Consider the following 27,521-nt stretch of genomic DNA (forward strand, 5'->3'; position numbering starts at 1 on the left):
ATATATATATTTTTTTTTAAGTTTGAAAATTTCACTTCTCTTCCTTGAATTCTCCTTACAACCAAATATCAAACCTAAAGGGGAAAACCCTCCAGCACATAGAGACGAGAGCATGTACTATAGATTCATCACACTTAAGACATAAATGGCAAACCGGGTTGGGAGGCATTTTCTTAGCAAAAATGAGGGATTTAATTGCTATTTAACAATATCTCCAAACAAAATATTTCAGCTTAAAAACATTTAAGTTCCAAAAGGTGTTCAAAAAAGACCAATTTGAAGGGCTTGAAGCATCAGAACTTAAATCCTTTAAAGAGGATTCAAGGCCTAAGAAAATCAGTGTGTGCAAAGTACTTACATTTGAGAATCTTAACCGTAGAGCCTCGAGGGTTATGAATCAACCTCCAGCATTGCTTGGCTAACATAGCAAGGTTAAAATGAGGGGCGTCAATCAGTCGGCCTGGCTGGCCAGTATTCTTGTATTGTGATCGGTTTATTTAAGAAATGAGTCGGTCTTGTGTTGATCTCATTTTGGACTTGGTTGGATACTGGGCTTTAAGCAGGCTTGTCCTAATCAGACTGTAATCTGGCCTTAAACGGACTAATGTATCAACAAAGTCCAAAATAAGCCTTAAATGACAGTTAATTATCTTAAATTTAAGAAACTTTAATATATTTTATTAAATCATCAATAATTTAAAAAAGACTTTACACTTAATTACATTTAATAACGGATAAAAGTACCTATATATATTAAAAAATAATCAAATATATATATATATATATATCCCTTGCACCATGTACTACTTATTTTATAAACGGACACGCTTAATAATCAATACAGGTAAGTCGATCTGTAAATGATCGAATTCGATCAATTTTGTCAATTCCTTGGGATTGATGCCCCCTAGTTAAAACAATGAAAGTCCTTAAAACCAAAGTCCCTTCTTCTTACTTTAACACAATTTAGAGCATTTCATTCAAAAACACCCTTAATTGAATTATCTTTCACCAAAATCTTTGATGGTCCATGGCTAGAGAATGGCATATAGACATGGACAATGAGAATATAGACATTGTATAAGATGACAAGCAAGTAGCTACATCCTTAATTAACACTTCTCACCAGATATAGTCGAATTGTTATGGTAAGTCAACAACGACCTTAAGTAGCGTGGCCATATATCCATGCCCATTCACTCTCTTATTGTTATTATGGACTTACAAGTGACAAGGACGAAGCTTCATAGGGGTCCAAACTAAAGGTGTTATAATAAAATTGAAGTCATTTATTAAAATTGAACTGGGTTGTTTGCATCAAAATCATAAAACCATCTAATAATTAGTTTGGTTTTGATTTGAAAATTGGAACCATTTAACCAAATCAAATGTATCGTTTAAGCATAAAGTAAACCGTTGAACCGATTAATATATACATAGTAAATTTAAGTTATTTAATATTAAATTTGAATATATAAAAAAAGAAGTTTACATTAAACAAATATTAAAAGAAAGCATATGATAATAAACAAAATTTTTTTGATAACGCAATGAACAATTCTTTTTTTGTTCGTTTGCTGCAAGCAATTCAAATCAATGTTGATTTTTATATCCATTTCAATAAAAAAATTTAAAGGTAAAAATAATCCATTTTCATAAAAAAATTAGAAAACCTAAAAAACCCGTTTAAATAACTGGTACACATATTGATGTTGAACCCACTTTTCTTTTATTTTTGCTGATTCCTTTAAAAAATTTTCCATGTATGCACGTAGTCTAGGAATACTGTGCGGTACTTGGGATCAACAGAATTCTAAAACCATAGAACCAACTATTTCACACAAGGGGAACATATAGGGGTGGCTTTGATTTTACCTTAAACTATTGTACCAAATCAGAACTAAACCATTTAAAACAAAACCAAACTGTTAAACACCTTTAATCCAAATTGGGCTAGGCTCTTCAACCTTCGCATTATGCAAACATAATTTTTTTTTGTTTCTAGGTCAAACGAAACACGATGTTATTGAAAGAGATTAGCTAGCTGATGAACTTCTTTCACAAAGACTAGAAAAAATAAAAAAAATATATCCAATGCATAAGGCTCCATCATTGTGGAATCTACAATCAATTAGCACCGATCAAGACCATCATTTGCACCTTGGAGAACCAAATGCAGTGCTAAGGGGACAATACCTGTTGATAAGTGAATTACTATATTTCACCAAATTTTTTATTTTCAGAATATTCTAATCCGTTGACTAAGATACTCTTTTAACAGCTCTCCCATGAGTTATGCACGGACCAGACCGAATTAAAATTGCAGAAATATAACCTGATATTGGAGCTACTAATTATTCCAATTTGAAAAATTTCAGTGGTTGATCAACCGGGCCTATGTAACCGAAACATGAAAAAAAAAAAAAAAAAAAGAAGTCAAACCAAATAAAAGGGTATAATTTCAGAATATTCTAATCCGTTGTCGGATGATCATGAATCATGATGAGTCAATCCATCACTAATAATCTAATATTAGTTCACTATAATAGTTGAAATTTAAATAGGAGGTTAACGCTTTCTTCTTCTTCTTCTTCGACAAATTCGCTGTTTGATTTCCGTTGCAGGAGTGGATTGTTTCAAATTTCCAAACTCAAAAGACTAATCTCTTGGTTTCTGGTTTATCAATAACGAGAAATTCGCTGCTCGATTCATGGAAGGCGATAGTGCGTTGCATAAGGGGTCAGTGACATGTGCTTCTTGGATTCGAAGGCCAGATAAAGCTCATCTTGTGGTCTTGGGAAGGTCGAGGCGTGGTGAATCTTCTCCGTCTGTACTCGAGATCTTCTCATTTGATGCCAAGACTTTCTCCCTTTCCTCTTCTCCAAAGGTTGCTCCATTACCCCCCCCTCTCTCTCTCTCTCTCTCTCTCTGTATTCTTATTAGGGTTCAAGAACTCATCTTTTATTTTTATTTATTTATTTTCATCAAAGGCCACATATGTGCTAGAAGATGGGGATCCCGTTAGCATTGCAGTGCATCCCAGTGGAGACGACATCATTTGCTCCACCACCACCGCTGGTTGCAGGTCAGTTTCTTCTTCTTCTTTCATTTCTCTGTTTCTGTTCTTTCCAATAAAATTCTCGTATTTTTTTTTTTTTTTTAAAAAAAAAAAAAAAAGGCAGCCCTTAAGAACCCTTATAAGGAAGGAGAAGAGGCTCTGAACAAGGCAAGGCATACCCTGCAGACTCAAAAGAAAGACAATTTGAAAATAAAATATAAATTACATCCGATAATAAGTAACTAAATAAATATCCCTTTGAATAAGAACTTGAAGCTCATAACGGAACTGGTTGGGCCGCCAAATAGTTTCTGACAACGATGTTGGAGACGAGGCTATAAAATCTGCAGGCTGATTTTGTTCTCTCCTAACATGCTTGAACTCTTTACCCCTAAGGAGGGATGAAAGATGGTTAATTCTGCTTTTATTGATCTGCACATTCCAACGACCACGGATTTTCCCATTTATGATATCAATTGCCAACATGGAATCTGATCTGACAGAAACATCCATGAAGCCCTCATCAATGCACAAAGGCAATCCCCTTTGAATAGCAACCATCTCCATGCAAAGAACCGATAGCTCCTCTCCATTCCCGCATAAGCCATGATAGGAGATCCACTGAAATCACGAATCAGCCCCCCATATGCAGCTGTATCATTTGAAAGAGACCCATCACAATGAACCATATTAGTAGGAGGGGGAAACCACGAGCAAGCTTTCGGACTCTTTTTGATCCACGAAACCTGTAATCCCCAAGAGTCGACTATGTACTGATTTTGAGCATTATGAACCGATGAGATAGGGATGGAAGCACATCTAGAGGGCACATATTTTTAATTGCTTCCACAAGTTGGTGTTTGGTTTTTGTTTTATTCCGAAACACTCTGAAATTCCTTTCCGTCCACAAGTGATGGATAGTGGAAAAAAGCGCAAGTTTCCCCACAACTCCAATTTTATCATCACCTCCCGGGAAATATCTAACCCAATGTGCTGCATTTACAACATTACTTTGCCGCCTTTCATCTTGAGAACATAAGGAATATATTTCTTTCCAAACTTAGAGATGTAAAATTGCATTAAAAAAAAATAAATGATCTCGACTCTCCATACTTGCCCAGCAAAAAATGCAATTCGGCTGAACTTGCGTCCTTCTATAGATGAGCTTATCTCTAGTAGGAAGAGCATGATTTTAAGTATCTCCGATACCGATACGTATCTTAAATTTAACCAATCGATACGATACACATCGATACGATACATGAAATTTTTAAAATCCTTTCGTATTGATATATATCCTACAATACATACCGATATGCATCAATACACCACCAATACACATCGATACGATACGATATGCCTCGATACGACTATGAAAATTATAAATTGAGGTAAAATGTACGTTTCGGTATGTATTGGTAAGTATCGGTTAGTATCAGTATGTATCGATCGGTACATATCGGTATATATTGGCACGTATCGGTGAGTATCGATATATATCGGTACGTATCGGTGAGTATCAATACGTATCGGTGAGTATCGGTATGTACCGATACAGTGCGCTATGGTCATATAATGGCCAAGATGGATAGTTTTTCAGAAAAAACACGAATTTTTGAAGGGTTTTTGTTCCAAAGTTGCTATCAGTCATATTTCTCTCTAACTAAAGTGGAAATCAAGGTTGGGAACAAGGATTTTACATTTATGGGACAACTACAAACCTTGAATTCTTAGTACGATACCCTCAATTTAGTGTTTATGCATAATACATGTTATCAATAGCTTTTTTTAACAAACTCTTTATGCAAAAGTGTTTAAAAAAATGTTTCCTATCCATTTATGTGTGTATCTTTAGCGTATCTTAGTGTATCTTCGATACGTATCTTAATTTTAGCCGACCGATACGATGATCGATACTGATACTTTAATCCTTGAGGAAGAGCATTCACAAGGCATCTCCAAGATGTAAAGGACTGTCTAGGGATATTTTCATCATACCAAATAGCCTCACACCAGTCTACCCTTGTCGCTTTGTCATGAATAATATCCCAGGCAGATTTTGAAGTAAACATTCCCCATGAATGCCCTTCCATACTACGAGGTCGTTATCTGAAGGATGCATCCGTTTTACATTTGGTAGGTCCCCCCAAATCTGAATAATATTAGAAGAAGATAATGGTTCAGGATGTCAATCACCATTCCTCATGATTTCCTCCACAAAAGCAAGACGGGGAGACCACCTATCATAGCAAATCCTATCTCCAAACTGCTTAATCAACACTCCCTGAGGATGCCATCTATCAAGCCATAGTCTACTGCTTTTTCCGTTTCCAATGAGATGCTGAATATAAGGCTCCACTTTATCCCTGTAATTCAGAATTTTCCTCCAAATCCAAGAGAAGTTATGTAGAATTTTCACAATCCAGATTGAGTCTTGTTTCATGTACTTGTTGTAGACCCACTTGACCCACAAGCTTTCCTTCTTGGCAGCTATCTACCATACTTGCTTCATAATACCAGTAACATTCATATCTTTTATACGTTTTATTCCTAAGCCTCCCCCCCTCTTTGGTTTACAAACAGAATTCCAGGAAATAAAGTGCATTTTCCACTCAAGATATGGTCCTGACCATAAGAAATTAGAGAACATCAATTCTAGCTTGGAGATAACCATACCTAGTAATCCAAAAATTCCAGACCAATAGATGTAACTTCCCTGAAGGACTGAAGAAATAAGTTGTAATCGACCTGCAAAGGATAAAAACCTTGCCTTCCTTCCCTCCAGCTTCTGTCTCACTCGGTCCAAAATAGGAGCACAGTCGGCCACAAAAAGCTTTCCTGAAATTAGATGGACACCAAGATACCGTATAGGTAACTTCGTGTCAGAAAATTCCTTCAATTCCAAAAGTTGCATCCTACTAGTTTGGGTAAGGCCCCCTAAAATAATAGAGGACTTAGCCCTATTGAGTTGCGACCCAGAGTAGGTGGCAAGCTCATCTAGAGCCCCCAAACTAGCAAAAACTGACTCACGGATTGCCTTCACGAAAATCATCAAGTCATCTGCAAAAATCATATGAGATAGCCTAATTGACTTGCACCTATGTAACAGTTGAATTTTCCCATCAATCTCCATTCTTCTCATAATACCAGAAAAAGCTTCCATTGCAAGAGTAAATAGATAGGGGGAGAGTGGATCCCCTTGTCTGATTCCTCTTCCTCCAGGAAAATAGCCAGCTGGACTCCCATTGATGAGAACAGAAAATATGGGAGAATTAACACACGCCTTCACCCAACCAAGGAATCTTCTAGGGAAACCCATATGCTCCATCACCTCATAAAGGAACTTCCTGCTCAAAAGAGTCATAGGCCTTGTGTAGATCAACCTTAAGAATTGCAGTGGGAGAAGCAACTTTTCGCTCAATTCCTCTAACAATATCATGACAAACTAAAATATTATCAGCAATAGAACAACCTTTAATGAAATCTGATTGGTTCTCACGCACCACGCATCCGATCACCTTCTGTAACCTGTTTGAAATGATCTTGGTAATTATCTTATAAAACACATTGCACAAAGCTATAGGACGGTATCCAGCAAAAGAAGAGACATCTCCAGTCTTGGGAATAAGGCTAAGAAAAGTGGAGTTCACTGAGTTAGGCATGATGGAATTATTAAAAAACCACTTAACAGCAGAAGTAAGCTCACCACCAATAAAATCCCAACAGTGTTTATAAAATCTAGCTCCGAAACCATCAGGCCCTGGAGCTTTAAAATCTCTTAAAGAAAAAACTACACCAGTTATTTCATCCATAGACACATCCTCTTCAAGGCCCAACTTCTGGTCAAGATTCAAAACTCCTTTCAAAAGAATATTAGATGGGCAAGACCGCCCCCCCCATCCACTAAATCTGTTCCAAATAGATTCTTATAGAATGTAATAGCTTAGTCTTTTATCAGCCTAGTATCTTCCAGAATACTCCCATCTCGCCCTTTAATTTCCAAAATGTGATTTCGGTTATGGCGATAATTCACAGCCTTGTGAAAAAAACCTGTTATTCCCATCTCCTAATTGAAGCCATTTAACCCTGGATTTTTCCTTTAAAAATTTCTCTTCCACTTGAAGAGCTGTCCACATCCTACTTTTAGCCTCTCTTTCTTTAGAAAGAAGAGATAAATCAAGAGGCGACGAAGTTAGACTCCTTTGAATCTGATGTAATTCCAATTCAGCCTCCTTGACAGCTTGATGAACTTTACCAAAAGTAGATTTATTCCACTCCTTTAACTCCTTCTCGTATTATTCTTTTTGGAATTAATAATTTGTAAATACAGCGCAGATAAATGCAGAAATTGTATAATCCGTCCTTTCAATACTTAATTAACTCCGTCTCTTGGCTAACATAGATTATTTGTCAAAATTTGAAATGGAAACCCTTTGCGGGTTAATATTTGGATCCTATGACTTTGATATGTAGAATGGGATCGTTGTAACTCCTACTTGAGTGCCAATCTGTAAACCTTTTGAATGCAAATCAGGTGTGTTGCTCTTTGGCATCGTTAGGTTACAAGGGGAATTAAAGGGATGGGAAGTGAATTTTTCAAACTTAAAAAGGAACTTTTCTAATCATTTCCCCATGTGACAATATCACTAACTCTTAACTCATACCATATTTGATTATTAAATTTTGCTTTACTTTGCATCCAATTCCCTTTGGTTTAAAATGTAAAATATATCATTACTAAATATAGTAAGTATAGCAGGGATCAATGGATTTAAGCATTGATCAAATTGTACGCAAGTACAATGGTGGTCAAAAGAATTAATGGCTGTTCAAACTATACTTGAGTACAATGGTGATCAAAATATTAAATTAAGGAGGATGACGAAATGATCACGCTGTCTCTGCTCACTTCAAGATGCCAAAGGATTCCCATTCTCTTCCCTCTCTGACCCCTCCACTCTCCACATCTCCACCACAACCAAACGTAGCCTTTGTGATTTGTATGCCCCATCATTTTTTAAAACCACTTCTGTTAGATTTTATGTGTCAAAGTTTCAAAATATTTCTCCTACCAAGCCGGGCCAGACCATGGCCGAGGTCGAGTGTGGGTGTACGCCTATATACGTACAGACACAGGCTAGAGATTGTTCAGTCATTCCAAGTCTCTGTATTATGTTCTATACAAATAGAGAGTTCTTATGTTCTTCTAAGTCTTTGTATTCTGTTCTACTGAGTCTTTGTATAATCAGTATTCGGAGTTTCTATGTATACATAGTATTCTGAGTGTGAGTAATGAGTGTAGCACTACTATAGCCTTCGAGCTTCCCTATATAATCGCATTTAAGAATGCACGTTATGTGATTAGGCAGTAGTTTCATCTTGGAGGTATAAACGCAATGGTCAACCTGGTTGCACAATTAGGGGCGTTTAAAAACCAACAAGGATAGTATCATTTTGATTCAACTCGACTCCAATTTCATCTGTTCCTGATTTAAGAAGATGAAGAATTACTACGTTGCTGTGAATTCCTACATCATCCGGTAGAAATACATCATTTGATGTACTAATGCAACATAATTCAGAAAAGTCTTATAGACTGTCTGCCATTATTTTCTTACAACTTATAGTTACATTCTTTGATATCTTATAATTTGTAGTAGTATTGCTTCCAATATAGGTCATGTTCACTTTTCTCCATAAGGCAAACTCTCGATCCACTGAGCTTAGATAACACCACAGAGAGCTTATGATCTTTTAGCTGATCTGCAAAATTAGATTACTGCATCTGGCTTAAGTATGATGTGGAGAAGGCCCTGCTTGAAACTTAAGTTACCTTCTTGAGTTTAAGGAGTGATCATCGTTTTCCCTTTAAAATTTGTTTGAATTAGAGTTCTTTGTCAACTGTCAAAGAGGAGAGTCTTGTTTCATAGGGCAAACACATTTTTCTTTGCTAAACCATTGTCTCATTAACTCCTAATAAGTTGGAATCTCTTAATTGTAGTTGGTGTGCATGACTACTGGATGATTCTATGTACTCTTCTTAATCCTCCTTTCTAACATTTATTTTATCTGGAAATTCTGTTTTTTCTGTTCAGACGAAGGTAGAACAATGATGTTTATATATGGTAGTTCCTATTCATTTGACCTATAACATTTGCAGTAATGATTAGGGCAATTTGGGATTGGTTTGTTTTCTTTTGGCATGTTTAAAAAAAATGACAGCGAAGAATGAGAAATTTTTTTTTTTGGTGATAAAACATGCAGGGTGTTTGAGTTGTGTGTTCAGGAAGAAAGTATAAAGCTGTTGGCCAAAGACCTAGCTCCTCTTCAAGGTGTTGGTCCCCAGAAATGTCTAGCTTTTAGTACTGATGGATCTAAATTTGCCTCAGGTGGGGAGGTAAGCATTCAACCTACAATCCCTGCTTGCGTAATGAGTCTAGCATCTCATATGTCTGCATGATGAATATTGAACTTTTTTGTGTTTTTTTTTTCTTGAGGATGACTTCCATCTATATGGTGGAAACTGTGAACATTTTTATGTTAACAAGTTGAGCTGCTTTTTCGTTTTTGACTTTGTCAACTGAGAATTTCCTAGTGTGTGTATATATATATATATATATATATTCCTCCCCCCCTTCTTTTTCTGTTATTTTTCCACAGTTAAATTGTTATCCTGAAGAGTGTATTCTAAATATCTTTTGAAAGGACAGAACTGGTGTTCATGAGTTTTTATGATAACATAGATTATGTAATGAAAAATTCTTTAGCTGTAAAGTTTTGCATGCGGTACACAGTTGTGGTGATCACAATTGTTAACTCTGTAAGTGATACCGTAGGTTATGTAATGAAAATTTCTTTAGTGGTAAAATTTTGTATGTGGTACCTGATGTATCTTGGTGTATTTCTTTGTTGTCCATAGGATGGGTGTCTTAAAATTTTTGAATGGCCAAGCCTGGGCATAATTTTAGATGAGCCAAAAGCACACAAATCTTTCCGAGATCTGGATATTAGGTGAGGACCGAGTTACTCATTATTTTGTATAATTAATATCCATGCATCCATACATACATATGTTTTTTTTTCCCATTTTGTTTTGTATGGATCCATGTACCCAACTCCATTACGTTGGGATAAGGCTGAGTTTGTTGTTGTTGCATCCATACATACATAATTACGCTTTGTATATGAATACTTCTGCACAGTTGAAAAGAAAACATTAATTTCTGAGGTTAATGTAAACATGAATATGATCATCCTTTATGTTTCTATTTTACATGTATCTACTTAAGAAAGTTCCACTGAATATCTACCTATTTGTGTTTTCACTCTTGAAACTGTCTGGAATTCCTCCAGCCTTTCTCGCATGCTACTTTATCACTCTACTTTGGTTGGGAGTGAATAGAGAGTGCATTCACTGTTTAAGTTTGAACTCTGTAGGTTTGTGTGAGACTTGTCTTACCCTTTTTTTTTCTTAATTTTTGATGGGGGATTGGGATACTATCTTAGTCTTTTCCTGCATGAAACTTATCCACTCCATTGACCTATTTCTTTTGGGGTTCTTCCAATGAGCTTCTTGTTACCCACAGCACAATCATATAACTTTTGCTTGGCTGGAATCCATCAGAACAGCTAGTTTTGTTAATTTTATTCTGGACAGTCATTTTCACAACAATGCAAACAAAAACGTGATCATCCTTTATGTTTCTATTATGCATGCATCTACTCAGAAGTGCTACTAAATATGTTCCTGTTTTCTTTTGCACACTTGAAACTGTCTGGAGATTCCTCCTCCCTTTCTCCAATGGCACTTTATCACTATTACTTTTGGAGGCTGGGGATGAAAAAAGAGTGCATTCACTGTTCAAGTTTGAACTGTCTGACTTGTCTCACCCAGTTATTTTCTTCTTGATGGGGGAGGAGGATACCATCTTAGTCTTATCTTGGATGAAACTCATCCACTCCAAGGAACCATTTCTTTGGACTTCTTCCATTAGTTACTGATAAATGAGCGTCCTGTTATCCAAAGCAATTGTATAACTTCTGCTTGGCTGGTATCCCACCAGAACAGCTAGTTTTGTTCTGGACAGTCGTTTTCACAATTACTCTCTCTCCCCCCTTTTTTCCCCATGTAGCTAAAAGTAGCAGTCATTAGGAGGAAGCGATACTGACCTTTATTATCTGTAACAATAAGAATGGTAGCAAGGCGGGCTCAGTATGGGTATCAACAATACCACCCTGCGAAACATGCGGCACACTACCTAGTTTAATGATGTAACCAGGGCAGGTACCCGTGGGTTTAGACGGGGCAGGGAGGGTGGGAGGGAGTGGAGTGAGATGGGTAACTGGATTTTTTTGATACAACACATGACCCTTACCCGATAAGGAAAGCTTGTCTAAATCTGAACTTACAGATACCTTAAAGCCTGAAAATTGATATCAGAAAGCTTGTCTAAACTGAACTTACAGATACCTTCAAGCCTGAAAATTGATATCAGAAAGTTAGTCTGAAATCTGAACCTACAGATACCCTTACAGTATTCGGAGTACTTAAGTGGATCTAGAGAATAGATCTTTTTGTTGCAAGGCAATTAAGAAATTCTTGGTTGGCTGTTTAAAGCATACAACTAGCAATTTTATTGTCTAAGTTTGTAGTCTTATGGGCCATGAGTTAAAATTTTTCCAAATCAGTTGCAAGTCTGCTATAACTCAAGTTTACGGTTTACCACAGAAGAAACCACTGATTTTTCCTATTTATATTGTTTCTATAATGATTAGACCCAAAAAGAAAAAGAAAAAGATATGAACGAAAATATATATTTGCATCTTTTGCGCCCCTCTCTCATGAGTATGCATCAGACACTTTTTCATTAATTGGATTATTTATGCATCTTCTATTAAATTATCTGATCATATCATTATGTCACAAATAATCCTTTTATACTTCAGCCTGGACTCAGAGTTCCTTGCTTCAACATCAATTGATGGTTCTGCACGAATATGGAGTACCAGTGATGGTCTTCCCTTGGCATCTTTGACTCGTAACTCGGTCTGGGTTTACTTTTCCTTTTCTTTTTGCCCTTCTCAAGTGATGCTAATAGTATTCTGCATAATTTTCTCTTGCCTTCTGTGAATCTGAATGCATTATCTGTATTCTGTTGCAGGATGAGAAGATTGAATGTTGTCGCTTTTCCAGGGATGGGACCAAACCGTTCTTATTTTGCACTGTTCAGAAGGGTCTGCATGCTTTTAAAGAATCTGTATACCATATTTTCTATTGTATCATTGGCTTCTATTTATTTTCTGAATTTGATTGAATGTGAAAATATGAAAACAGGTGATAAAGCGGTTGTTGCAGTTTGGGATATTAGCACTTGGAATCGAATTGGGCATAAAAAGCTACCTAGAAAGTCTATTTCTGTGCTGTCCATCAGCTTGGATGGAAAATATCTTGCAATGTAAGTATTCATTTCTTTACCATTTGTTGATTTTGTTGCACTTCTATTAATATTTAGAGGGTATCTTTCCCTGATGGATCTTGCCAAAGTTTTAGCTCTGTAGCTATCTCCTTTTTAGTGGGAGCTTTAGCCATTTTAAAGGTGACTGACAGATTTGTTCAATTTCGATTTGGTCTTTTCTTTATTTCAAAAAGCCACAACATCAGTGTCAGACTGTCAGGATCATTTTTATTTAGCATTTCTTTCCAGTTACTTCTCAAGCTATCTAGTTGTTGTTGTTCTCTCATAGATTGGGGTTCACACATAGGTATTTTACGTCGGGTGTGTTATATGTTTGTTTTCGATGTTTACTATTGCTGTATGCTGATTATACAATATTTCAGACTACGGACAATTGGGTCAGGCCAGGCTGGGCTGGCCCTGGGGCAGGATCCTAAAGCCCTGGCCTGAGTTCAGGATGGGATATGCCAAAGCCAGGACTAGAGTGTCCAGGCTCGTGCTGGGGCCCATGCCCCATTTTTGCCATATTTCAAGTTGCAGGATACCTTGTATTAGACTAATGTACTTGTATGTATATATGGTATACCAAATCAAAGGTCTGTAGTTGAATATAAAGTATGGTGCGTAATCAATGGTCTTTATTGTATATATTTGAATGTAGACATACATTATCTACAATTTTATATAAATATGTATGGGCCGAGCCAGGTTTAGTCAGAGGGCTCAACCCTAACCCAGCCTGAGGGCACAAAACAGCCTAGCCTAAGCATGGAAAATTTTGGGCAGGCCTCAGGCAGGCTCATGCTTCTTGGTCCAAGCTTGCATTTGTGCAAGCATTTTCTCCTTTTCGAGATGGTCTAAAAATGAATTTAATTTAAAGTTGATTGCGTTTACCGGCCTTCTACCTGCTAGATGGTCCCATTCATATGTTTTATTTGCAACTGACCCTTGGGTGGTCCCTTTAATTGCATAACTAAGATGTGAAGTAAACTGAAATTTTATAAAATGGATTTTTTTGAGGGTAGTCTATGTATTACAAAAAAAAAAAAAAAAAAATGAAGCAACATATACCAGGAGAAGAAGTTTTATTCAATTGGCTTGTTATGGTTGGAGGGGTTTCTTCCTACCAGTAAGGGTCATATAAAACACAATCCTGCGCCTCTCGGAACCTAATCCAAAATTGTGTAATTGTATTTTCAGATTGCTCATGTATAAAATGGAAAAGTTTTTAGTTTCACTCTATTTGTTAACAAAAACAACATGTTCTAGCTTGAAGAAGCTCTGGTCAAATTGGCTAATGAGGGTTGGTGATATTTCTATCTCCCAGTAATGCATACAGAGTACAACCCTCTGCCTGGTTGAACCCTCATCTGAAATTTTATGTAATTCTTTTGCTCTATTAGGGCCAATCATCTGACACGGTTGTTCTCAGGGACACCAAAATCCTATCACTTGGTTCTTGAGATTTGCTCAGTTTAGCTTTGACCAATTAGGAAACAAAATTGGACAAAAGTCTAATGCTCAATGGTTCATGACCGCTGAGGCATTTGGACAACATTTGCAATTCTATCTCCAGCTACATCTGCATCTGTTTTTTTTTTCCCTTGGGTTATACTTCATAGGGAAGAAATCATTGCCATGTAAGTCTTTAAAGAGGCATTCATAAATCTCTTATCCAATTAGAACTTGATCCAAGCTAAACCACTTTCAAAAACTTGACCCTTGCAAGTAGTGTTGAAGGGTTTCTTCTGAGTCATCTAACTTAAGGGGAGAATTTATTGTATTGGTTGTACATAATGATGCCTCATTTTAGCTTTGACTGACATTTTAGTCAATGTCTTGTTTTCTCTGACCTATAGGTTTTTCTTTTCTAGGAAACTTGCTACTGCATTATTTTAACATATCAGCCATTTTGTAGGCAGTGATAGTAATATTTATTTCCTTTCTTCTCACAGATGGCCATCTTATTGGAAAAAATATTTTTAATGAGGCCCTCAATTAAAATAATTTGTCATTATGATACCACTTTGCCATATATTGTGACTAGTGACTACCCAGAGTGAAACATTTGTTTTCAAAGAACAAACATATCTTCAATTTTTGGATATTATTCTCCTTTTGATGGGCATACGGTACACTTCTGTTGGTGATGTTGTGGTTTGTGATACCTAATGGTAGATAAATTTGTTGTTCTGGGTTTGTTGTAGTAGCCGTCACTATCTCCTTTCTTATACAACGCTATGCTTTCTAACTTTGTACATTGATTTCTTACGTTCAATTTGGCATGTTTATTGTAGCATTAAGATTGTGATTTACCTTGACAAGGGGGCTTCTTTTGACTTATTCAGGGGAAGCAAGGAAGGTGATATATATGTAATTAATGTAAAGAAAATGGAGCTCTGCCACTGGAGCAAGAGGCTTCATCTTGGTACATACATTTCATTGGTGGAGTTTTGTCCTAGTGAAAGGTAAACTCCGCTAACATTTTAAAGTTTCAGTAATAGAAAAATATCTATTCCTAAATTTTTTGTTGTAAAGGAACCCTTTTGTTGACCACATTCACGTTCAGTTGGGCACTTAATTCATTTAGAGAAAGAAGAGGTTGATGAAATACCCTAGAAGGGGGGGGGGGTGAATAGGTTATACTAGTGGATTTTGAAAAATTCTTTGATTGGATTCCCTTGGTAGATGATTATGAAAAAAAATGCGGAATATAAAACTTATTTACAATCACACGACATAGAGAATTTATAGTGGTTCAACTCAACCTGAGTCTAGTCCACTCCCTTACAAGTTCCACTTGTAAAGTATTCTACTAGTTCTTCTCTTTCAGTACAGTAGGTAGGGAGGAAAACCTTTACAAATCTCTTTCACGGTAGAGAGCAACCTTTACAATATCTTTTACAGGTGGAGTGACCTTTACAATCTTTTTCACGGATAAGAGAATCCTACACTAGCCTAAATACAGTCTAGACAAGTGTAAATAAAAAGTAAAGTGGAATAAAGTTTTTGAGTTACCTCGTGCGGTGCTTGATATGAATATGCAATGATAATTAAGAACATGCACCTTAGGAGTCTGCCTTGTGAATAAGACGTAGTGGAAGAGTTGTACACTAACTTGAGTTCTTGAGTGTTGGGTATGATCACAAAAGAACTTAAGGTAATAATGTTTTTCCTCACTTTTTAGCTTTTGATAATGGTAGTCAATGCTCAATTAATTGTTGTTTTATATAAGCTATTAGTGGGGTATTTATATAGGTGATGATTAGTCCTAAACTAGGTAGGATAATCATCAAATTTGGGAAAGAAATATGCCTTAACGGGCAAATTTTCCCTCTACTGGTAACTACCGACGATTACCGGATCATGTGATTGTTGGGCAAAATAGATCCGTTGGGTTTAAAAAATATAGCCGTTGGACAGGCTCAGATCACCTGGTAGGCATCGGGTAGGCCGGGGACCTTACCAAAAGACATCCGGTAGGGTGCCCGCAGGATCTGTTAGTTATTGGTTCGTCTCTGTTGGTCTAGCTTTGATGAGTTCTCTGCTCACAGAGCTCTACCAGTAGTTACCGGCAGACTTCTGTCTTCTGTTCTAACTGTCTATCAGTATTCAAACGGCCACAACTTATTCTTATGAGGTCCAATTGACCTAATTCAAGTTGTGTTGGTTTCACAACTTGATGGTCTACAATTTTCCAGTTTAGTCTGTCTTGAGAATTTGTCATTTAGAATGACTTAAATACCCTCAAAGAATAGTCTTGATGTAGTCTTGGAAAAGACTTGAGATTTGTCATTGCCAACACACTTAGGGCCTTTAGGTCATTAAGACTGAGTGCCTTCTAGAGTCAGCCTAACTCATGCATGCATCTATGCAGTGTAGTGTGTTGTTACAACCTATTCTATAGAGAGTTCTTCATATGGGTCTTCAATCATGACTTCTTGTATCCATGTCTTCTCGTATCTTCTTCTTGACTTTTGCTTTCTTGTCATTCACCAGTGCTTGATTGTTTTAAGGTCTTCATGACTTCAAACTCCATAATTTGAGGTCTAGCACCATGCTCTAGGTCCATATCAAGTTAAAGTTCTTTCCTTCACATAACACTTGGTAGATAGTCATTAGAATGTGTATTTGTTTGTTATCATCAAAACCAATATGGAGTTAGAGCTCTGGAGGTTAGTGGGTATCCCCAACAGTTGATCACAAATTAAGCAAATGTTTGCACAAACGCATCTTGACATTTTAATTATGTCTAATATACATATTAGAATCACTTTGCTTTTCTTTTTCTTTGGATTGACATTAGAATCACTTTCTTTGCTGGCTACAATTATTGAATTGAAGCTTTGAAGCTTGTGTTCTTACTGTCATAGTCCTTTTGGTATTTGAAGACTGGATATTTTGAATGAATGTTAGTCTCATGGCCTTTGAGTTATGTTGGAATTGAAAAGATAAAACTAGAGGTGAACTAAGTGCCACAGTTCTGGAGCAAGAACAAGAACAAAAGTAGGAGCAGAACACAAGAACACCAAATCTGAACATATCTGCTGTTGAGGGCATCTCTAGAGTGGCTGGTGGAGATAGAACTCCCTTCCCCTCCCGCATCTTTAAGTACCAATTTTGGAGAAAGGTGTTTCAGTAATAATATTTTAATAGTTGACTATATGATTGGAATTCTTTCTTCTTTGTATTACTTCGCCAATGGGCAAAACTCATTTTTCCAAGGATTTTGATTCGACAAAAGTTTTTTTTTTTTTTTTTTTTTTAACATGGATTAGAATCAAATGCCACACCATTTGAGAGCCTCTCCTGAGTCACAATCCTTCTCCTCAGGGAAACATTGTTTTCAACCACCATGGCCACATCTATTCCAACTTATCCACCCGTGGTTGCTTGAAATTTCATCCACAGCTATATTGGTCAGCAGCCATCTGATAAATCATCAAGCCATATTTCTGCTGCATGCATTGAACAAGAATCATCACTTGATATTCTTTAGGAAGAAATCTCTAGTTGGATGCATTAGTCATGTGTCAGACTCACAAGGCATCCCATGCATTCTCTCTCATCTTGGGGGGTGGTGGTGGGAGAGTTGAAGGCTTATTGGGAATAACGTCTCGAGGGAGAAAGGGCAATAGGCTGACAATATATGGTCACAGTTTCCTAAAATAGATACACGTGTACTTGGCAGGGAACATCGATAAGGAGTTCTTTATGCTACAATTGAAGGCAATTTTTTGGGGGAAAACTGATTGATGAAATTAATGTTCAGTAGAACGGAGAAAGCTCCAATTTTTTGTTGGAGTCGCACTCTTTTATTTTCTATGGTTTTCTGGGTGCCTAATTTATATTTAACTTTTGTTTGTGTCCAACCATGTATCATTAAATAAACAGCTTGAATAAACTGAGTTCCGCCTATACTTTTCCAATGCATTCACCCTAGGATGGCATGTGTACTGCAATGTGGCTTTTTTGTGTACTGCAAGAGTTAATAATTCATATATGATTATATATATTTAATGTGTATGCCACCAAGTTTTCAAAATTTCGGATTGGTGGCTTTGATCCAGCTGTTGCTGCTGATACCAGCCAATCCATATCGGGATCGGCAGCCACCAATCTGGTCTCTTATGCAATTTTTAAATCCTTGTATGCTACAAACTCTTGGAAGAGAGAGAGAGAAACTCCCCCCCTCTCCTCCTTGCTTGTCTAATATGCATACTTTGCCATGTGCTTCTGTATTTTTGCCATGTTATTCCGTATCGTTTTTTTTTTTTTTTCATTTATTTGATTATGTATATGTACTCATTATTATTTTATATTTACGCCAAATTCTCACTCTTCTTTTCAGTAACCAAGCCACATTATACTCAAACTTATCCTTTATGTCTTTATCTTACCTGCCGCCTAACTAGAGTCCCTCCTAGATTTTCTACTCTGTAATTTGATGAATTTCTTATCGTCCAACGTCGTATTTGTTTTAATGGCCACAAATGTCTAAGAGTTCAGACAAATAAAATTTTCTCGATTGGATGTTCCTGTTGATCTTTTGCATTAAAGGATGTTTGAAATGAGATCACTTATTACCATACAGTTCACATGTAATTATCAGCTGTTATTATGTTCTAATTAAATCTTTATATAGAGAACTTATTTGCAGTGGAAGGTTTCTTGGTCTGCACAGATCATGGAACTTACCTGGTCTGCAGACATAGTTGTGCCACATGAAAGGATGATATGGTGATTCTGAACATTGGATATTTAGGAATGGATCTAGATTGGATGTGTCAAATTTGAGTTTCAAACTCAAACGTTTACCCTCCCGTTTATGTATATGCACCCTATACATGATCCATGCACCCTTTTAGTCCCTGATTTTTCAATGCATTTTTCTGCCACTTGGCGAACTCTGTTTGGCCTGAAACATAGTTCTCCAAGTGTGGGGGGAGGGCTGGGGCTTTTGGTCTACTTACCCACACAATTTCAACCCCATCCAACCTAATATAGTTCATAGTTGTCATGTATTATGCATAAACAGTAAATTGAGAGTATCGCACTAAGAATCCAAGGTTTGTAGTTGTCCTATAAATGTAAAATCCTTGTTCCCAACCTTGATTTCTACTTTAGTTAGAGAAAAAAATGGTTGGCAGCAACTTTGGAACAAAAACACCTCAAAAAATTGTTTTTTCTGAAAAATTACCCATCTTGGCCATTTTATGACCGTATCGGTACGTATCGGTGTGTATCGGTTGATATGTACCGATACGTATCGATACATACCGAAACGTACATTTCACTTTGATTTTTATTTTTTTATAGAGTATCGGTACGTATCGGTGCTTATCGGTGCGTATCGGTGATGTATCGATGCATATTTGTATATATGATAAGATACGTATCGATACAAAAGGGATTTAAAATTTTCATGTATCGTATCAGTAAGGGCTATCAGTATCGGCCCTTACCGATACGATCGGACCGATACTTTAAACCCTGGGGATTCTAAATTATTTATGCTATTGAAATAGTCTGTTGACTGAAAAAAAATAGCCTGATTACAAAATGGAGGTACATTTGTTGTGTTCATAGTTTGGTCTAGTGGTGTAATTAGTGTGGCATGGGCATTAGTTTTAAAAAATTCCCATGGTTGCCCCGCTCAGGCCCAGTCTGACATCGTACCGGAAGATCACAACTCTCCCTAGTCTGTGCGAGCACAGTCTAACCTGGCCCAGCTTGGCCCGATCCTAGCCCAAAACGGCCAAAACATATAATATATTCATGAAAGTGGGGGTGAAGAGAGGATTGGAGCTTTGATCATGGGGGTGGTAGTCTACAGATAACCATTGCAACATGTGGATGCCTTATACTAAGGTTTTCAGATTTCACACCCATTTCGACTTCTGTTGAAACTGAAATATTTCGGTGAAATTTCAATACACATTTTGGTAAATTTTACATGTACATCACACTTGGGATTGTCCTGGCTGAACCGATGGCTCACCTATGGTGGCCTAATCTGCGGCTGGGATTTCACAACCTTAGCCAGGACCAAAGGCTGGAAATCCCAGCCCAAGCCTCAAAATAAACCAAGCAGGCTTGGTTTTTCTTGGGTCTAAGTTGGACCACTATTTTGGTCGATGTATAGGACTCATCCTCCTTTTTAAGTTTTTTCTCATCTGGACATGTCGGATACAGTTGTGGATGTGGCTAGGCATTTATCTGGATACAGCTAGAGGAATTATCCTTTTAGATTTTTCTCTTCTAGACACTTGTCATGTAAATATTTCGGACACTTGTGGATATTGCAAGCAATGTCATTGGATGCAGCTTCTCTCACACAAAAAATTTACTCCCTTCCGTGGACTGTAGTAAACCTAAGTCTATGCATGCAAATGTGCTGATCTTCGTCCAGCTTTCATCATTAAAACATGAAATGGCCAATAATTGGGGCTTCTTCCTTTGACCAGAGCTTGGAATATAGCTTTATAAACTATTTATCAATGTGATTGACCAAGCTTGCATCTCTCTCATATATACAAGGTGTCCCATTCTTTATTATTAATTTTTTTTTGGGGGGGGGGTGGGGGGCGGTATTTTGTGTTGTCTGGTCTACATTCTTGTACCCCCAGATAAAATGATTTATGAGGTTTAGCCTTTTTTCGTTTTCTATTACTTAATGCGTCCTTGAGTTTTGGCTTTGATTTAATTGACATAATTTTGCAGGGTGGTACTTTCAACTTCTAGTCAATGGGGAGCTGTTGTAACAAAGCTAAACGTGCCAGCAGATTGGAAAGGTCTCTCTCTCTCTCTCTGTCTCTCTGCATATATTTTTTAATGGAAGTAACAAATAAAATTAACATAAAATCGAAGAAAGGATATCATCTACCTTATCACAAACTACCAAATTCATCTTCCTATCCGAAGTCTGATATGCTAAAAACCTAACCAACCGCATCCCTAGGTTCTCAAGGCATTTACCTTATCACACACGCATGCACACATTTTTTGGGATAGATTTTTTGACAGTACTTCACTGTAAAACTTTATCGATTTTTAGAGTTGACATTTGTCTTTTCCTACAGAGTGGCAACTCTACTTGGTTCTTTTGGGACTGTTTATGGCATCCGCTGTTCTATTCTACATATTTTTTCAGAATTCTGATTCATTTTGGAACTTTCCTCTTGGGAGAGATCAGCCTGCAAGACCAAAGGTCGCATTTTTTAGAGATCCAGAGACTTCTGATGATCCAAATTCCTGGGGGCCCCTAGATTTATAAGTAACTTTGCAGACTTTAGTTACTCTGGCTGAAGTCATCTAAACAAAGTAGCTAAATAAGCAATTTTTGGGGAGACAATGTATCTCTGCCTGTTACCACTCTTTAGATAGATTCGTCAGTAGAAAAATTTCCAATGTATATTCTAGATCGATTGGCCTGAGAGGGTAAAACTGTGGCTTTGTAGTTCGTGATTACATATCTACTGATGACATATGGGGGATGTAACTGGGGATCCAACAATGTTCTCAATCAATTTCCATTGACATAATGGTGCTCTGGTATTCTGTAAACTATTGTTTCTGTACTTGAGCAGTTGCTTAATTTCTTTTGAGTCTATGAATGAAGCGTTACACAGGGTGCAGGGAAGCTTTCTGTAACCGGGGTTTACCTCTGACCTGAACCTTAAAACCAGGCAGGTTAAAGGGTTCCTTGTTAGCCAAAAAAGAAAAAAGAAAAAAGAAAAAAAATAAATAACAATTTCTTTTTCAGTTCAGGCAGGACAGGAGGGGAACTATAGGGTGCCATCTTGTTTCTGTGATGCAAGTTTGTTTTGAGTCTCATTATAGGTGTTACTTCAGGAGAGTGAGCTTGGGGTGATTTATATGTTTCTTTTTTTGGGGGATAAGAACGCTCTCTAGTCATGTGATTAGTCATGTGATGGTTTTGGGGCTTCATAGAGGTTGGGGTATCATTTCGCCACCCTCTGGGCGCAAGGGCTGTACGATCAAGGAGCGTTCGTTTTAAACTCTAAACTTGAAATTCACCCGTTACTGAATTTGGAAAACGATCTCCCTAGCCCAATGCTCCAATTTCATCATCTTCGATTCTTCCTCCCCATCTGGTAGAAGTCTGAACCCATGCATTCCCATTTACTGTTACTCTGCGATTGCAGTGTGCATCGGAAGTGGAATGTATGCGAGGGAATGTAATGGTTGAAGATTAAAGAGATGTAGTTCTTAGGAGGAAGAATGAGGAGACGTATCTTCAAATGGCCTGTGATGGCTTCCAGGTTGGCTGATGATTATGACAAAGAAAACTCTTATCTACTGAGGAAAAATATCGAACAATTAGGGCAGGATAGGGAAGCCACCATGAATTCCCAGTAGCCATGCAACTAGGGACAGCTTTATTGCCCTCTTTTACTACTCTGAACTATGAATTTGGCGGTCAGCCATGGCTTCCTAATATCACATAGGGATGTAAACGGATGGTCGAGAATTTTTGTGTGTACCTATTTGGGAGAATTAATATTCGAAAAATTGGTTTTTGAAAATAACTAATGACCACTACATCCCCTCCCCTTGGATGCCTGTGTGTGCACTTACATTGGCCCCTGTGTTGGCACAAGGGCCATGCATTCTAACAGCAACCCTTTGCCTACAAGTAATTAAAGAAGTCGAATGAAAAAAAAAAAAAATGACATTTATGTAATGTCAGATATGAAACTTGAATGTCAACCGAGGTTTGTTATGGCAACGTTCAAAAGAAACAGTTCTGATGTTTTTATGTTTTTTTAGAATAAATTTGGTATAAACATATAGGTGATGTTTGGTTTGTTTTTTTTTGTGTGTTTTTTCTTAGGTGGAATGAACTGATTGAAATAAAAAAAAAAAAAATTACATTTGTTGGTCATTAGAAAAGCATATTTGATGTTGTTTATAAAAAAAAAACAAGAACACAACCCAATAAATTTGACTCTTGAGCTCAACTCTCTTCACCACCATCAATCCCTACACCATTGCCGCCACCACAGAACAGAAGATATACTTCTGTTAATATCCATTCCGTACATGTATTTTATTTTTTTTTCGAATATGACATTTTTTTTTTTGTACAGAAGTATTCTAAATGAAGGAAAACACAAAATATTTTTGGCTCAGAAATGCTAATTTAGAATAGAAATTTGATATACACAGCCCTAGTGGCTATTGGGGTAGTGGACTCAGTCCTTCACCTTTTGGGTCATCTCAACTTTCATCTTCTGCAATTCTCCATCACTCAACACAGATAGTGAGACCATAACGCCACTCTTTTTATACTCCACTCTTCAGTTTGCAATATTATGTAAATGGATAGCTGGAAATCCATGTTTGATTCGTTTGGGGAATTGTCTAATTAAAAGTTGATTTTCAAAAATCATTCAAATCCAATTGAAAGCTAATCAAATGCGAATACATATTATATTATTATATTCGATTTATTTACATCCCTCCAGGACTATCCCCACCATAAATTTTTTTTTTTCTTGGGTACAAATGAATTCCTTTGATACTACCCATTCCTACATATATTACATGGCCCAAGGGTAGTGCTACGAATAGGAGTTCTTGATGGTTGGGATCTCACCAAAACGATAAGACTCACTCACACCCATTCAGGATGGGTCCACCGCAACAGTTGACGACCTTCTGTCTCACACACTCTTATCTCTACCATTTTCCTTCCCTATAAATTGAGCAGGATTATCTCAAACAAAACTACTGGATATGTCCCTTGCACAAGGGCCCAGTTGGTACACAAAACTCGGGAAGTAGTTTATCCATGAATTGATCTAAACTCAACAAAACCCAGCAGCATTAACTGAAGAAAATGACAACATTCAGAAAACTTTCCTAGAGTTACTTTTTTTTTTTCCCCCAAAAAAAGCAGAGCATCAAGAACTGAAGAAGATGACAATATTCGGGAAACTTTCTTCCCAGAGTTCTCTTTCTTCCACGTATGTGGCAAAGTTATACTAGTCAAAATATGGACTCATGAACACCCATGCAAGCAAGTTGAACTCATTTCTCTTCCAATAAAAGAGATGTGGATGAAAGCAGAGATGCGGACTCTTCTTTTGTTGCCAATCCAAAACCTTGCCATCTAATTCTACCGAACCTGTCCAGAAGGAAAATATACCTGTATAGAAACAACAGATAAACATACATCAGAAACAAAGACCTCTACTGTAGAACTATGATGGAAAGGAGGCACACCCATCATACCCTGTTAGAAGGTTCAATATTTTAAGCTCTTTTCTGAAGTAATAGTGGTCGCCAAATGAATATACAAACTGCCGCTGGAGACTATTTTTCTTTTCATCAGCTTTGGACTTCCGCATCATTAGAAGAAGCAGTCGCTTGATGGGATTCAGTGATAACAACCAAGAGTCTATAAACGAAACCTGAAAATATGATATTACTAAAGACTACAAAGAGAATAATATTCAGAAAATAGTATAATATTATTAGGGCAGGGGATTGACACGCTACTGGTATGGGGATGGAAACTCCCAAGCCAAGCCAATGGGAGCATAGGAAGGGGAACCACACAATTTGTATATAGAAGGTCCACATGTCAAGAAAGAGAGAGTGTCAGTGAGTGTGAGAGAGCACATGATACCGGCAGCATGGACATCATTTTCCGATATTATTAAAATTCATCAATCCAGGATGAGAATGATTGTGGGTGAACAAAAAGCATATCAATTTCAAAAAAGAAATTTAATTTGGTACAAAGAATTTTAAGTTGGCAGAAATCTTATTGAAGCCAGACTGCTACTGGCTATTAGTGACATACTTAAAGATCCCAGACTACATCTCGTCCCTTTGCAAGATAAGCTTGACAAACAATTAAGAAGCAGCAAAGCTGCCTCTCAAGGGTATGAGTATATTAAAAGTTGCAATTACCTCATAAATTTGTATGTTGCTTGATGCCTTAAATGCTTCCAGAAATGGTACAGTCCAAGAATCAATCATTGCCTGTCAAAGAAAAAAAAAAAAAAATTATATGACGAGAGAAACTAAATCTAAAAATCCGGAATACAGTAAGATATAGCTTTCATCCATGTGTTTGTAACCCATCATATAAGAAGATAATGGATGAGAAGTATGTCCCAGGCAATGGTTAAGATGTACAGAGGAAAGTGAATATGCCCATTTGGCCATCTGATGGATGAATTATGATGATTAATTGGGTTAAGAGCATGAATCTTGATAAGGAATTAGGAACGGCCAAGACATAGGGTTGGATAAAAATCAAAAAAAGAAGTCATGTTTTTAAGATGAAATAAAAGGAAAAAATTTAGAAGGTTTGTGACATGATTAGCTAGGATAGAATAGCTTTGTCTAGGGTTTCGGAGTGGTGGGTTGGACTGCGGGTGACCTCTAGAGGGTTCTTGATAGGTTAAGCAGGTTCTTCCATGGTTTTAAAATCGGAAGCGGATCAGCTGATTTGAATAGGAATCGGCAGTCCCTGGATCCTGATTTTTCCCAATTACTGAGAAGATATTTTGACATATTCCAACTGAGTCCTGCCGATTCCTGGCTGATAAGAATTGGAATCAGTTCAGAATCCATAGAGACTGATCTGTTGCCAAATTCCAAGTTTTTAAACCTTGAGCCCTTATGTACTTTGATGATTTGGTTGGTGGCAGGGATGGGGATCTGTGGGTTGTTTACATTTGATGGGGATCTATGATGGCATCAATAGGAAAGTTGAAGCTTAAAGGTTGCGTTATACTATAACGGATCGATTTCAATAGCAGGTCACAGGAAACAGTAGAAAATCAAGAAAGAATGGAATACAAATTGAAAGAAATAATAGGAAAGAATTATAAGGGAAAAGAGAAGAATAGATCTCTAGGAGTCCATCCAGAATTTGGAATAGTCCGCTTCAACACCATGAATCCATGTCTTAAGCAGATTTGCAGCAAGTTCTCACATTTCACCGGTACAGTGTAAGAGCTGACAAACCAATTCATGTAAAATGAATAGTTGAACATGGAGAAACAAGACACAAGAAGGGACTGGCTGTTGATCCCACATAAATCAAATTAAAAGACCAAGACCACTACATTTTGAAGTTCGAAAATCTCAAAAATACCTCCATGATCATTGATAGAATTCGGTAAATCCTTCTGATTTGAGATAGTAATTATTGTGGAAAGTACTTCTTGGTTTTTAGAAGTGATTCTTACAGTAAATTACCATAAATCGTCACACAAAAGTGACGAAATAAGTAACCGATTGTAAGGATTGAGTAAATATTTTCACTTCAATAAAATGCTCCAGAAAAGCACAAAAAACCAAGGAATTTCTTCAGGGGATCAAAATTTTGGTGAGCACAGGCCCAGTTTTTCCCGTAATTCTTTCTGTTATCTCTGCTAAATGTCTATGAGACAATATTATCTTACCCTCAACGAGAGCCACTGTTTTCTTTGCGTTGCTGTGACATCTGATTGCAAGGGAGTTACCACATCTGGTAAACAAAAATAGCAAGGCCTACTACCTGATAAGTAGGGTAATGTAATGTATTTTGGTCTCCGCAAAATATTTCGGTTTCGACAAAGGTCGAAACAAAACCATGTGCGATACCTAGGTCTTACCAAGTTTCAATCAAACCATTTGTAGAAAAAACGAACTGCAAAATTTCGACCATGTTTCATTCCAACCTTTTGTATAAAATAGCATGGTTTCTGTCAAAATTTCGCAATTTCGATGAAATTTCGACCATGTTTCACGTTTTGGTATCGTTTCTCTAGTTTGACTCCAAAGAGGGAAACTTTCTGGAAAACCTCAGTTTTTGTGGACTTTGGCCAAACATTTGATAATTATGGAATGGTTTCTAATTTTATCTTGGGAAAAGGACAGGCATGCTAGCAGGATACCTAGGTATCAAGTATGCTAGCAAGTCTTGACCGTTGGATTAGAAGGGTCAAATCTACACCGTTGGGTACTTGCTGTCTTACCTAACCTATCCAGCCCCGACGCTCTACCGTCACTCTTCTTCTCCCTCACTATCTCTGTCATCGTCATCGTCATCGTCACCATCACTGTCTTCGTCTCCGGCTCCGTCTCACCACTGTTCTTTCCAATCTCCCTGAATCATGAACCTGCATACTTGTCTCCTGCAAAATCTATACAGGAAGAAGCCAATCACTGCAAGCAAACAGGCTGACTAAATACACAAACTCCATCCCTTTACACTTCCTACGGTTACATTCAAATCACAGTAAGTATAAATCCTCAACACATCTTCTCTTTCTCTCTCTCTCTCTCTCTCTCTCTCTCTCTCTCTCTCTCTCTCTCTCTCTCTCTCTCTCTCTCGTAGATTATAGAGAAAAAAAATACGAGAAAGCTGCTTCTTCTTCTTCTTGTTGAAGCCAGGCGATAGAGACGGAGAGAGCGAGAGGTCTGAGAGCTCTCTGGAGCGCTTTTCGATCAATAATTTATTTATCTGTGTTCATCTATAG

General features: G+C 37.2%; 2 protein-coding genes across 3 annotated transcripts in view; one reads left to right on the forward strand and one right to left on the reverse strand.

Annotated features, from left to right (window-relative positions):
- The first annotated feature begins 2,542 nt into the window (after positions 1 to 2,542).
- Positions 2,543 to 21,579, forward strand: LOC122062438 (SEC12-like protein 1). The gene is made up of 10 exons (XM_042626084.1): positions 2,543 to 2,887; positions 2,991 to 3,085; positions 9,323 to 9,455; positions 9,978 to 10,069; positions 12,005 to 12,104; positions 12,220 to 12,292; positions 12,393 to 12,513; positions 14,862 to 14,981; positions 20,737 to 20,807; positions 21,096 to 21,579. Exons 1-10 carry the CDS (start codon positions 2,711 to 2,713, stop codon positions 21,287 to 21,289), a joined length of 1,176 nt encoding a protein of 391 aa, XP_042482018.1. The 5' UTR covers positions 2,543 to 2,710; the 3' UTR covers positions 21,290 to 21,579.
- A 2,172-nt stretch (positions 21,580 to 23,751) lies between these two features.
- LOC122062446 overlaps positions 23,752 to 27,521 on the reverse strand; it is an 8,103-nt gene continuing 4,333 nt past the window's right edge. For both annotated transcript variants that reach the window (XM_042626095.1, XM_042626105.1), the window contains exons 5-7: positions 24,958 to 25,029; positions 24,274 to 24,452; positions 23,752 to 24,187 (exon numbers count right to left, since the gene is read on the reverse strand). In XM_042626095.1, coding sequence (XP_042482029.1) covers positions 24,070 to 24,187; positions 24,274 to 24,452; positions 24,958 to 25,029 — 369 coding nt within the window. In that variant the 3' untranslated portion in view covers positions 23,752 to 24,069. The remainder of the gene's footprint in view (positions 24,188 to 24,273; positions 24,453 to 24,957; positions 25,030 to 27,521) is intronic.

The sequence above is a fragment of the Macadamia integrifolia genome, chromosome 2, assembly GCF_013358625.1.
Source record: "Macadamia integrifolia cultivar HAES 741 chromosome 2, SCU_Mint_v3, whole genome shotgun sequence".
Taxonomy (NCBI): Eukaryota; Viridiplantae; Streptophyta; class Magnoliopsida; order Proteales; family Proteaceae; genus Macadamia; species Macadamia integrifolia.